Source organism: Microtus pennsylvanicus, chromosome 5, assembly GCF_037038515.1.
Source record: "Microtus pennsylvanicus isolate mMicPen1 chromosome 5, mMicPen1.hap1, whole genome shotgun sequence".
Lineage (NCBI taxonomy): Eukaryota > Metazoa > Chordata > Mammalia > Rodentia > Cricetidae > Microtus > Microtus pennsylvanicus.
Window position 1 is genome coordinate 34,609,796 of NC_134583.1, and position 14,533 is coordinate 34,624,328.

The following is a 14,533-nucleotide window of genomic DNA, read 5'->3' on the forward strand; positions in this document are numbered from 1 at the left end:
AAGGAAGACGCTCTCACATTTGTACTGAGAGATGGCTTTTGAGGGGGAGAAAACGGTAATTTATTTCCAGCCCCTGCCGATTTCCATACTGTACCATAGTCGTAGGCCTGTCCAATGACAGGAACAATAATTTCTGATCTTGCTGCTCGGGAAATAATTTTAGTGATCTCCACTTTATTTTTTTATTTTTCCAGTGACTCAGCAGGTCAGAAATGCTCCCGTTCCAGTAGTTTCCTATCATTTAGCAAGTCATCCAGAGTGTTAAAATGCCTTTACAAGTTAATGGGAACTGCAGAGTGATTTCAGCACCAAGGAGAGTGCTCTGTCTTTCCCTCTTGTGCGGTTCAGCTGTGCAAGATGTTAAAAAGAAATTTTAGAACATAAATTAATAGCTACCAAAAAGCTTACTAATGGAATAAAACAATGTTGATACCTTTAAAATTAGACAGTGTTTCATACATGTTCATGAATGCAACAGCGTTCTTTTTTTTCATCTCTGAGATGAAAGTAGCTTTTCCTCGCTATTTTAAAATACTTAAGCCACAATTTCTCCATGGATTTAGGTTAATTTGATGGCAACACGATAGAATTCAGTCATGTTGGATTAAAAATTTCATAAGCACAAGTCCAAAAAATATCATTGCTGCTGTTTCTTTGGTGTTGTCAACATGCTCAATAAATGAATGAATTGAGAAATAATAGACTAAAAGTATGTTTAAGTGAATGAGTGACTGCCTTGTTTATAACTGGTTTCAAATGCCCTTGCATGCCATACTGCTTAATCTGAGCTGTGAATGCAGCTCTCTTACTCCTTTGTATCATGTCCTTAGATGGAACACATCTCTGTGCCCAAGTAGTCAAGGGTTCCTTTGCTGTGCTAAAGAGAGAAAAGGCCAGGCCTCCCTGTCCTATGAGACTCTCCTGAGTTCATGGACTCGGGAGTCCAACTACACAAGGAGGAAAGAACAGTAGCCCTGCTCATTCCTGAGCTGCCACCACAGTCAGACATGAGCTGGTTTGGGAAGTCCATCATCTGTTAGGGAAGTCAGCATCCACCAAGGACAGGGCCAAAGGTGAAAGAGAAAACAAGAACACAGGCTTTAAACAGATTCTCCCGACTGGGCATTGGGATGACTTCTCAGACCCCTGAGTCTTTCCCTTCTCCTCGTCAGTCTATGCAATGACACATGTTTGAGCAAAGTATAGCCTCCAGGGTACAGGTAGGCACAGCCCAGTCCTTAGCTCCTAGGAGGCTTCCAGGCTAAGGCGCCACTCCACTTGGACTGTACTATCAGGCTCTAAAATGGGGGGAGCTTCCAGGCAAGGACTGATTTCCATTTCAAACTGCATTCTGGTACTTTGTACTCCAGCACCATTGGCCGATCAATATTTAATGCTTGGAGATTCTGACTCTGCGGGAGTCATGTCAGGGGACCCTGGGAGCCAATCTGCTTGAGCTTCTGCGTGATAATTATTCATAGGCTCCTGCCTCCTGCTCTTTCTCTAGCACGGTCCCACTCTGCAGACTCAGTGCCTTACTCAGACTCCTCTCTCGCTCTCGCCGCGGCTACAGCAGGACCCTTCTTTGCCTTTGCCACCACTTCGCGTGCACATCCCTACAATGGCTAAAACAGCAATGGGTAAGAATCGCGCTTCTCTCTCCCCAAGCTCAAGCAGAAGCCCTTCTCTCTGAGGGCTCTGAAGACATTGAGAGCTATTTTATAAAGGAAAAGACATTCATGATACATGGGATCTGGAAAGGTCGGAGGCAGGAGGAGGATATGAGAGGGTAACGAGGAGGTCTTTGAAAACCTAACGCTAAGGATTTATTTTTTAAAAGATAGACGTAGATAAGTTGGCCTCCGATGGGTAAAAATTTTATTCTACTTCCGTATTTAAAATTAAAATGCCATGGGAGGGGAAGGGGCTACCTTAACTCTGCCTTCAGTGAGAAGAAGGGACATTTCAGAAAGTGGTTTGTAACGTCTTATATTCGTTCTGTAGTTTATAAAGAAAATAGAACTGGTAGGGGTTGAGGTTGGGAGAAAAGAGAAAATGCAAAGTCAAAGCGGTCCCATCCGGGCGGTTTGAGCAATGGGTGGGAACGGGGGAGGGGAGTGGACACATTTAATGGTATTGTCTCTGTTGGAAAAACCGCTAGTCTTGGGGCGCGGTGCGGGGAGGTAAGCGGCCGGAGGGGTGGGGTAAGACCTTAGCTTCTTTGTTTTAGGGAGAGGGAGGGGAAGGAGGAAGAGGGCGTGGAGGGCAGGGATGGGCAGCTGCAGGGGCGGAGAAGCGTGTGAGGCGGGGAGGGGTAGAGGGACCAGGCTCCCAAGACGCCGGGGTGGGGTTTCTTTGTGTGTGGAGATACGGTCCCCCGGGTGGGGAGGGGGGCACCTGCAGCGCTGGGCACACTGTGTGGACCGCCCCACCCTGTGCGGAGTCAAGCGGTCTCCACCCTGACCTAGCTGCGCGCTCTCAGTGGAAAGGGGGGCGGGTGGGAAGCGCAGCGCGACACCAGAGAACCAAGCCCTGCGTGGACAGAGGAGCCCCGCCACGCCCCGTGCACACACTAGCAGCCTGCTTATGCCAGAGACCTGACCGCTAACCTCGGCTGCCGCACCCTGGCCTCATTGTTCTCCAATAGGGCTAGAGGAGAGTGGGTTAACATATTTTTCAAAACCACATTAAATAGGATATTCAGACATAATAGCAAAAAGAAAAGGAAAAAAAGAAAAACGGGTTACTCCCAACTCCTTTGGTCGTTTCGGGGCGGGGGGCGGGGGAAGAAGAAGTTTAGGGGAGCCTAGAAGGCTGTACAGAAAATAATACAGATAAAGAAGTGTGAGCATGATAAAAGGCAAAAGAGGTCAAGGTCTTTAAGAGGAACCACGTGCAATTTCCATTTTGTGGGTCGGACAGGGCCAATTATTAGGAAGTCTTTTGAGCTATGTAAAACCGTAGGAGATTCCAGATCCAGAGCCTTCGTTCTGAATAGGTGCTGTGCCTCGTGTGCGTGGCCCAAGGGTGAATAGACTGTGAGGGGCCTGTACCCAGGAGGAGACTGGAAGTTCCCCCCTCCCCATGCCCGGCTCTGGGTGCGGAGCAGGGAAAAAGATGTGGACTGGCTCCACCCTGCCCTGCCCCACCCTGTCCGTGGAACCCCGCAGATTCAGATTCCAGGCTGACTGACCATGAACTTGGGTGGGGCTCCTGAACAGTCTGCAGTACAGACACCCTTCTTCCAAGCCCTGCTTCCCAGAACAGCCCTGAACCCCTCAGGGGATGCAGACACCTGGCCTCGCTCATGGTCGCAGCGCCAAGCCCCTCCCAGCGGAGGGGGGCTGTGCAGAAAGGCGAGCCCCGCCCGGCCACACAAAGACTCGGCCGCGCCCTGCCAGACCTTGGACCGCAGAGGTGACCCCTTCTCTGTAGTTCGAGAAGGTGTCCTCGCCCACGCACAGCCCACAGAGCCCAGGGACCTTATCCCCAGCCCAAGCCCATGGTCCACTGTGTTCCAGGAAAGAGACCCCCATTGAGGGTCCTCCAGTGGGGCGTGGCTCGGCCCCACCCCTCGCTGCTAGACCGGGAGTGGCGAGCCAGGCTGGCGCGCACGTGGTGATCCCGCGCGTGGACTGTGGCCAGCCCTGCAGCGCTCGCCTTTCGGAACTGGGCGTTCGCCCCCGCAGGAGCATCCCAGGAGAGGGTTCTGCGCAGTGTCCTGAGCTACTCCCGCTTGCCAAGATGCGCAGTCAATCAGCTTGTCCAGGGGGCTTCTGATGTGGGTTGGGGTGATCTTCATGCACTGTACTCCCACCAAGAGGTTTCAGCTGCAGACGACTGGCTAGTTACTCCTCATCACCAGAACTGTGATTCCAAGTCACCCTGATTGTTATTCCAATATTCACTCTCTCCTTAGTCTCGGCTGTTCAAAAGGAATGCTCGTCCTTTTGATACTGATAAACCCCTTGCCACTAATTCTTCTTGATCATCTTCCCCTGCCTCCACCTCTTCCCCACCCACAACCCAAAGATGATTTTGTCTCCTATTATTCAAGTTTCTATCAAGCAAATACGTTTTGGCTTCCCTTTGCTGTTGTATGTTCATGAGGCTGGGACGCATGTGCTAGTGCTTGCTAAGGGCAGCCTCCTGTGCGCCAAAGATCGCTGAATAATTCTCCACGGAATTGTTTGTGGTTTCAATGGGCAAAACCTATATATAATCGAGATTATACCCCTCCACAAGAGGGTACATATATAAACATTTAAATATAGGTTTTGCACACAATTTTTATTGTTTTCCCCCCCAAATCTGCTCTTAGAAGTGCTTTTTGATACAGTCTCAATTCTACCCAGAAACAAGGATCGTGAAATGGTAACCGCCAACCAATGAAACGCCCACCCCACATATGACAGGTGCAAAGGTCTTTCTGCCTTAGTCTGCACTCGTGAACCTCTGCAGTGAGAAAAGTGCCATTTTGGCTTTTGGGTTTTGTTTTAAAAAAAAATTTCCAACTGCAAAGAATAATCAGTTAATGTACAAGACAAGTGCTTTTCTCCTGATTCCTTAAACAATTAATGCAATCAGTAACCTCGTGCTAAGTACGTATTGCCTACTCTCTTCTCAAATGGAGCCGCAGTATAAATTGATGCATGCATAACTAGAAATAAAAAGCTGAAGATTTTACAAGGATGTCGGGGTGGGGGGACTGAAAGAAATAAACGGGTCTTTGTCAACTGATTTCACATATCTAACTCATACTAGTTGGGTGGGCGGCAGCAAGCTTGCTACGCCCAGGGAAGCACAACGCCAGTCGCTGGCACAGTGTTGTGTATTAGGGGATCATTGCCTGTGCTGTGATGGAAATCTATGACGGAAAGTCCATTTCAAAATGATCGTTAATGCTGAATGCTTTGTAATTTTAAAAAACAACTAAAATCCTGACCTCTGTTTGGCCAAAATTCCTAACGGTTTTGCACTGACTTACAAACAGATCTCGGGTAAATTTTCTATGATGAGAGGAAAGAGGCATGCTTTCTGTTAGAGCTGTTGCTATTTCTTAATAATTTAAAATGTTTAGCATAATTTAACTTTTTGTCTTTAAAAGTGTTATCATTACTTTTGGTTTTAAATTTTTAATTGTTTATGGATTAAGTTAGAAGAATAAGCCTTAGGTCATTTGGAACGGTTTGACTTTAATCAAATTCTCATTGTCAGTCATAAAAAAAATGCTACAAGGAGTTCCTTCCAGGATGTCATGAAGCTGGTTCATATAATAAAATAGTTTCCTTTTGTAATTTAGGATCAAAATAGTTACTTAGTTCTGTGATTATTTGATGATATCTATCAAGCAAGATTTTTACATAAAACCCAAATTACTAAATATAAAATGGACGGTGAATTCATCTCGAATGTCTTTTCGTTGATAAATGCAGTATATCTTCAGGAAAAATGCTATTATTCTATCCATTGATGGTTTCATTCTTTTAACTAAGATGGATTTCATGATCATGTCACTCCAGTAGCCAGTTGCCTGTGTACAGCTAGATAAAACTGGTCTCAGACAGAGCATGTGACAGCTAACAGCACAAACCCAGACCTGGGTGTGGCCAGCCGCACACTGATGATAGTTAACCCCAGCTCTCACAAGCCCCACACTGATAGTTAACCCCAGCTCTCACCACTTTTCTTTTGTTTGTGGAAAAACACAAATTGTTACCATGCAACCTGTAACAATCTGTGAAGTGTGCTGGTTCACAAGAAAACACTCGCTAGTTAGTGACAGAGCTTTTGCTTTCTGCTTCTCTCAATCGGAGACCAAGGAGTCTGTAGTATTTTTTCATCCCACTAGAGGGCAATCAATTTCTCTAAGAATGATTTCAAATGGGCTTCAAAGACTAACTGTTCAATAAAATCTTTCTTTTTATTGGGATCATTCAATTGTTGATTTAATAAAGCAAAGCCATGCTCTCCCCCAGTGAGGGGGAAGGGCATCTACATCTCCACGGTGAGATGTGTGACTGTAATCTACAAGTTGGCGGAGCCCTGGAGAATTAGTCCCTTATGATCTTCCTTTCCAGTTTCATTACAGCATAATTATTATATCATTTATGTTACTTCTGGGGTTGCATGCGGCATAAATGGTAGAAAAAGTCAATGGTAATAGCAAAATTATTTAGGAACAGATGTTTTAATTTGTAAGTAAAGGCATAAATTAAGATCATGTTTACTTATTCATTTACTTAAATATGCTGCACGCTGGGCAGAGCCCTAATGTCAGAGTCTCCACCTTAGAGGGGGCTGCAAAAGATATAAGTAAAGCAGGCAGAAAAATGTGATCCTGGGGGCCAGATCCAACCTGACCACAACTGCTTTCCCATGTTTGAAGACTTTCAAAAAGGATTTACCTTTTTAAATCCAGTCTGATAGTTTTTGTGTGTTTTCAACAATCAGGATTTACACGGGATATATTTATAAGTATATATGTTTAGAGATGATGATTTCTGAAAGATGTTGAAAAATTAGTCTGAAACCCTCAGAATAGTTTTATTGTCTATTAAATAACTGATATCCATTTTAAGGAAGAAGAAACAAGTAAGTATAAGCTAATTTTGATGGTTATCAAAGTAAATTCTTTCAATGTACAAAAAAGGAAAATTCTTTTTATATATTTTTACATAACTATAGTCTACCTGTGAGGTGTTTAATAGTTTCATAATATGGTATTTCTCAAATTCTAGTATAGTGTTCATTGTAGTTTAGATTCTTATGGGGTAGGACTGGCTGGAGGCGGATCTTCAACTCTGAGACCCTGCTGAATGATGCCACTTCTGACCACCGAGCCATCATGCTTAGAATACAAAGCTAAGACATGCATGCATCCTCATAGGAACCTCCAATGTTATGTCTTAGGACTTTTAAACCTGTAGCAATGAATTACAGAATATTTCACTTCCAAACTCATGCACAGGGATTTAATTCCTCGGAGGATTATGTATTCTGTGCCATCATTCTTTCTTAATTAGATTGTTTCAAATATATTTATATTAAAAAACTAAACAGAAGACTTTCAAGAGAAATTGTGGGAGAAATAAGATTTTGACTGTGTGTATGAATGTATCTGTGAAAAGAACATAGCTGTGGCACAGTTAAGAAGGGATAATAGAAAATGGAATGATAGATTATACTAGATTACTGTCATTCTCAATTAATATGTAAAACAGAAATTCAACCAAGAGCCTTTGTAGGATAATGCACAATTTACTAGACAGTTAACTCGGCATGTATAGTCCACACAGGAAATAAAGTAAAGCAGCATTAGCCGGACTGGAGTTAGTATTTATGCATAGTTATTACATACCAGATTATTCCAACAGAGTATTCATCCTGGATTCTGAATAAAAAGAGAAGTATTAAGGACTCAGTGGGTTATAATGCCTCAATACTGGGAAAAATATTAGGTTTGGTATGATATCACATGCCTATCAATCCCATCACTCAGGATGATGAGGTAGGGTTGTAGGTTCAAGGCCAGCCTGGACTATATTGTAAGAACCTAATTAAACACATTAAGTAAATAATGTTTCTCTTGCTTTCTTAAGTCAATAAGGGGCCTCCATTATTCAGTATTACCTTTATAAGAAAGTTGGTCTTAAATGGAAAAAAACAGGTCTTTAAGGAATATCATCAAAAATATCATATGTCAGTTCACCCATGAAGTGAGTGGCAGACAATGAAGACATTACTACATTTCTGGAAATTCTGCCCTGCAAAAATGATACTAAACACAAAATGTCTCATTTAAAACATTATCCCAAATGAAAACTGGCGCAGATGGTAGAATGTAGTGACAGCCCAATACTGGAGGAAGGTTGGCCTTTGGCTTGTTATTGTTTTCATCTCATCCCAGGTCTCTGGAAGCTGGAAAACTTTAGATCACTGGTTGCCAACCTTCCTAATGCTGCAGCCCTTTAATACATTCCATCATGATGTGGTCACCCCAATCACACACACACAAAAAATTTACTACTTCATAATTGTCATTTTGCTACTGTTATGAATGCACAGGATATCTGATCGGAGACCCCAGAGGGATCCAGACAAACGCGTTGAGAACTGCTGTTTTAGATTGTTGCAGGTGCGAATATGTCCTTTGTTTAGGGGACTTAAGTCTGTGTTTTGTTTTGCTTTGTATTGTTTTTAAGAAAGGAATGTTAAGACACCAATACAGGGGTGCTGTATATTAAGTGCTTAATCCTGGCAGTTTTAGAAATAACATTTGGAGATGACAGAAATTTAAACTGACGACCTGTAGTGAGATTTTAGTCTCGCAATCAACAGCATTGCTGGAGTGTTGCTTAAAGAATTGTTTTTCTGATGCAGGCCAACTGCATCTTTCACTCCTTCCACAGACCCCAGGCAGTTAATCTTAATATTTAGTTTTACGAAAGAAACTGGATTTAAAAGAAAAATAGAGCCGAGGCATCTGCTTTTAATAAAACTATACATTATTTCAAGATTATCTTACTAGTTCAGAAGCAGACAGGCAGGAGATCTGTGGGAAGGCTCTGACTCCCTGGTGCAAATTTTTTAATTATCTTTAATAAAAGAATCAGGCCTTGTCATTTGTCAAGGAGACATTTGCAGCAGTAAAACCTGTATTTATAATAACCCATTTTTATTAGTCATGATTAAAGATAACATTTTGTGTACATTTGTTCTTGCAAAACACGTTTATGTCGATGTAAAGGTTAATTAATGCATCCTGGCACTCACTGTGCTAGTCACCTGGAAACAGCACGCCCAGGGCCTGTGCCTGAGAGAAGCACCATGTCGTGCTATGAAGCAGAACCAAATCCCTAAGAATTTGTTCATTTACAGTGTTGTTGACCTTAGGAAAATTGTAAGTTCCAAAATTTGCCTTTGACAACAAATAGATAATTACCGTTCTCAACACATTAAGAATGGATTGTTTCAATACTGAATGTCATTTTTGCTGGATCATACTGCAATGCCTTTATGAAGATCCACTTGGAAATTATCCTTCTGCAATAATTATACTTGGATTCTTGGAGACGATGCTGTATCCTCAGTTGTTCAAGAACCTGGGAAAAAGACAGATCATCAATACTGTGAACCTATGAGTCAATTAAATGTCCTTATGTCAAGATAAAGATACTTAGATTAAATCTACTTAACTCTTATCCCCAAAATACATTTTATAAGAGATATTTTAAAAAATACATTATTGTCATTAGTAATCTCTTCACCCTTTTTAGAAGATTTTATTTTTCTATGAACATCAACTATAAAGTTTAATTTCTATTGAATAAAATTGACCACAGCAAACCTAATAGTCTGCCAGTTTAAAAGAAACATAACTTCCATGGAAGAAAAAACCAACTGGAGATTATATATATATATATATATATATAATTCTAAAATTGAGGCCAGCACAGCACAATTATCTATTGCTATTCTGTAGCTCCCATAGCAAGTGACCAGCTGACATCCTCTTAACAAACGCTCCAAATTACCAATCAATTCAAGTCTGGCAGATCACAAGACCACATTCCTGTCTCTTGAAAATGTTTCTTTTCATTCTACTTCAGCCAAAGCAAACTCTTTCATTTACAGTTTTAAGAAATGAACATACAAGCACAGAATAATGGGGGCTGTTTGGCTTTTGTTTGTTTGCTCTTAATAGATGGCTCAGCAGTTGAGAGCACTGGTTGCACTTCCAGAGGACCCAGAACCTACATGGTAGCTAACAACAATCTATAACTCCAGTTCCAGGAAAGCCAAGGCCCCAGAAAACCTCTGCAGGCCCCAGACACACAGGTGGTACACAAACAGACATGCATACAAAGCACACAGACACATAAATATTTTTAATTAGACAGTATGATCTGTCTATTTGGGCAAACATACACTTGTTTTGTACATTCTTTTTAAAAAACTTTTATTAAATAATTTTTTTCATTTATTTTTGCATACTGACCACAGTTTCCTATTCCTCCTCTCCATCTGTTCCTTCTCTCCAATCCCTCTCCCATTTACGCCCCTCCATCTCCTTCTCCATTCAGAAAAGGGCAGGCCTCCCATGGGCATCAAAAAAGCACCATCCACCCTTTTAAAGTCTATGTAATCCCTATGCTTTGGACACAGCATAGAAGCAACTCTATTAAGGGTGAGCAAATTTAAACCTAGAAGAATGGACTTGGTCAAGTGTACATCAAGACCAGAAAACACTGGTGACCAAGGTATGAATCCATTTCAATATAGATTTGATGTGAATAGAAAATGTATTACAGTTAGTACTTGTCCCTCCATCCTGAAGGTCAAACATATGCAAAGAAGAAAAGTACATGCTAGGTATATTTTTCTGCAACCCTAAATCATGTCACTTAAGAATGTCATTTAATAGCCCTTACATAAAACTAAAAAGCTATATACTTACTCTTAGTATGTGAATGCTGACTCTATTCAGAAGCCTGTGCCATGTATCCTAAGAGTATAAATTGGTCTTGTCCTCACCCTTGGATAATTTACTATTTTGAAAATAACAAGATCTTATACATAATAACAAAACAGAAAGGCAATAGCAAAAGTTATAAATACATAGACAGCTTCTGCATTTTAACAGTGCTGTTACAGCTTCCAAGCTATCCAGCAAGTCGGTGCATAACAGGAGCATCAGTGGGGAAGGGCTGAGATCCCTGAGATGCTGCAAGTCACTTCCACTTGGAATCCTTTGGTTAAAACATGTCTGAGAGTTTCCTGAGCAACAGCAGCCCTTTGGGGAGAGATTCTGTCCTGAGAGTTTGAAGTTGGACCCATGAATTGCCATATCTAGTTGCTAGATGGTGCTACTGCGACTGGTCTAGACCCACACCAGAATAAAACACACAGCATAGTAGTGACCAGGGAGGAGCCCAGTGGTCCTGCAGGGGGAGGGCTCCTTCCTTGCTCTGCCCTTGTTCAGTGCAGACTACTTGGCTTCCTCATTCTTACTATACGTTGGTCATGGTGATTTCCTTTGTGACTCTCTCTAACCAATCACTAGAGAAACAGCAATGCTATCTGCCTTGTCTATGTCAGAAAGTGATTGTCAGGATCCAGGAAGTAAATGTGAAAATGAAATGAATAGTGTTTGTCAGGTAACCGTGTAAATGCAAGAGCTTGTGTTATTTTGTCATTAGCTATAATAGTTCTGTGTGTGTGTGTGTGTGTGTGTGTGTGTGTATGTTTGAGACAATGTTATCACTCTGCAGCCCAGACTGACCTCAAACATATCTGTTCCTCATCTACTTTTTAACTGCTGGGACTACATGTATGCACCACCACACACAAGTTTGGGGGATAGGGGTGTCCCATGTAAACATCAACTAGCATGTATTCAGAATGAATAAAGGGGAACAAGAAACATAGTCTGAACCTGAAATCATCTGCTTTTGAAAGATACATTCAAAATAGTGAAAAGTGAATTGAAATGATGATTGAATCTCTCAGGCCATAGCACATACTACTTTGAGGGGCTGGATATCAGAACCCTGCTGAGCAATCTGAGCCTTCTTCTTGAGAAGTAACAATGAAGTCACCCAGAGTTCCATTGGTATTCCTGCTCAACTTTCCTAGCCTAGGCTTCTTCAGTAGAAGATGATGCCCAAAACAGGAATCACCCATCAGAGAGAACCTCTGGGCTAGCACAGACAGACACAGAAAACATAAATGGGCTAATAAGAGACAGGTAGAACTCAGATTGCTTAGCCTTCACTTCCAGTTCTCCTGCAAGCATGGTCTTGACCCTTCACCTCTGAGTCAGAATCATTGAGACAGATCAAATCCTAATCAGAGGAAATACCCAGCCCAATACCCATGTGTGCTGATAGCTTCATTCTAAAAGCTGCTTTTGAGATACATTAGAAAGGCAAAGCTCCCTGTCATAGGAGCATGGAACACAAACAGATGCCAAGTCCCGAGGGAATGAAAATGTGGCTCTTCAGTTCCCAAAAGGGCTGCAGCTGGACCTGCCTGTTCCAGGTGAGAGAGAGCTGCAGGAGTGCGAAGATGCATGGATTAGACAGATGTAGCTTTGCTGTGCTCACTCCCTACGAAGCCCTGAGCAGAGTGCTCATCCATTCTACAGTATTAACATAATTCTCACCATTTCAGAATGGGAACTAATGCCTACTTGTGTGTTGCTCACTGAAACAACTAGGTGAGCAACTGATAGCAAGCATCTGACAGTTTAGAAAGAAATCGATCACCTTCTCTGATTCCCTGAGCCAGAAAAAAATATTTTTAAGATTAAACACCTTGATTCTTACGCTAACTTCTACACATAATGGTAACCATTGGAAAGTACTTTGACCTATGGAAACAATTCTACTCAGTAATTCCTGGGTACAGAAGGAACTTTGATATCCTACCCAGCTGCCCATGTAGTAAATCTCCAAGACAAATCCATTCTAAACAAGGCCAGAATTTGATAGTCAATGCATATCATCTGGGGCAAAATACTATAAATAAGAAAGACAAAGTAAGGGTGTATTTTCTTATCTTTATTTCTGTCACATTTCCCTGACATTAATATCTCATCATACTTCAGCAATGTAGGTAACATCGGTAAAGTTGAATCTTCTTGCCTATTCGGGAAGGTTAATCAGTATAAGACATCAATTAAATCAATAGAAATTAAAATTGACTCCAGATATGCAAGTCTACACTTAGACCTCTTGAAGAGTAAGATAAAGGACAATTACAACACGTGAGCTCAAGCTCACACGCGTACACACACACACACACACACACACACACCTTTCCTAAAATGCCATTGAGTCACCTGTTTCCCAGACCCCAGTTCTCCTGCCCTCTGCTCAGTCATCCCACCCCCCACCCTCCAATCTCCTTGTTTGCCCTGCTCTCCCACTTCAATTTCCAGCATCCTTGGTATATCTCCAAAAGAGCTATTTACAAAAAAGCATGGTATATAAACAAGGGGTTATATTTATTATGTGAGTATAGATACTTTAAGAAAAATCTGGGCTCATACTTACAAGTATGTTTCAGATTAGATATGGCTTATAATGATCATAAAGAACTCAATATTTTGTCAACTTTACGAGCTATAGAGTTCAGCTGGTATACTTCTACTTTCTCATAAACATGGGATAATGAGCAGAAGGAGCTTCGTGTGGAAGCAGCAGTATTATTAGAGCCTCACAAACTCAAACCACATCATAAGAGATGTGTTTTGCTCTGAAAAAATGCAGCCACTCTCCTCCCTTTAAAATCTCAGGAGAGCTGAAGCTCACACGGCAACAGGCAGCGAGAAGAGTGCTTCTTCTCTCTCGGCCTTGAGAGTTGAAGTCTAATATTAAAGCAAATAAGACGAAAGTCAGGATTTGGGGGAATTTATTTTTCCAACTTCAGGACTTAAGCACCTTTGAAAAGAACTGGATTGCATTTGCTGAAAGTTTACCAAAAATGATATATAAAAAATGAGGAGCACACACAGTTGCAGTCTGTGATATTTATAAGCTGTATTTTAGCTTACCTATGACAAAGTCACATGCACAGACAGGCACACACACACATGCACACGCATGCATGCACACACTGTCTCATACTTGCATGCATGCACACCACTTGAGAAGGAGCACTGGGCTTTTATATCTGTCTCTCATGACTGTAAAGAATTTTAAAGCTACACAATTTAAAAGATCAAAATTAGAAGCTATTGCTCCAGAGGAAGTCCATAGCTATGATGCTGTTCTGTCCAGATCATTAACATTTTGTCATCTTTGATAAACTTTATAGCCATGAAGACACTAACTAAGAATAATTAGCTAAGAAACCAGATTTCCTGCCGTTGCTGTGCCTTGTCCCTGAACAGACTGTGGCAGGTTCCCATGGCAATCTCCACAGCCCCCCTTGAACTTTCCTTCCTGAACTCCTCAGGATTGTCCCATGGCAAACTTGGCAACTAGCCATGTAGTCCTATTATAGGCTTTTTCTTTTCATATTCCCTCTGCTTTCATGGTTCTACACCGTGAAATGATTTTCTTTTTCTTAATGTAAGACTCTTCTTTCTCTTCTTTTCTACTGTACCTGGGTCTTGTCTGGGCCAGACACATTCTCTTACTTCATCTTTACCGTAGCAGGTTTGTTTCTTGCTGGATGACTGTGGGCTAACATGCATTGATGTCTGTTACTGTGACTGTACCAAAACCAATATAAGTATTATCATCTACATTTTTACAGGTGAGAAAAGAGGAGAAACACAATTGTGAATTTGAAATAAGCCCACTTAGTTAATCCCAATCTACAGTCTCCTTGGACAGAATAGGGGTTCTGGTTGTTTTGGGTGGTCTTGTGGTAAGAGTGAGGTGAGAAATGGAAATCCGCAGTGAGCCACAATCAAACATGGCTGTGAAAATGGGAGTGTCTTTTAGAAGAAGCTCATTGAGTAGTTCAGTAAGACAATGATGGGGAAGGATATGACAAAGCACATCATATGCACATGTATGAA

General features: G+C 41.8%; 1 protein-coding gene across 1 annotated transcript in view; it reads left to right on the forward strand.

Moving 5' to 3' along the window:
* The first annotated feature begins 1,300 nt into the window (after window positions 1–1,300).
* The window catches only part of Stmn2 (stathmin 2), a 51,813-nt gene continuing 38,580 nt past the window's right edge, over window positions 1,301–14,533 (forward strand). The window contains exon 1 of the mRNA XM_075971473.1: window positions 1,301–1,640. Within this exon, the coding sequence (XP_075827588.1) occupies window positions 1,622–1,640 (19 nt within the window). The 5' untranslated portion in view covers window positions 1,301–1,621. The remainder of the gene's footprint in view (window positions 1,641–14,533) is intronic.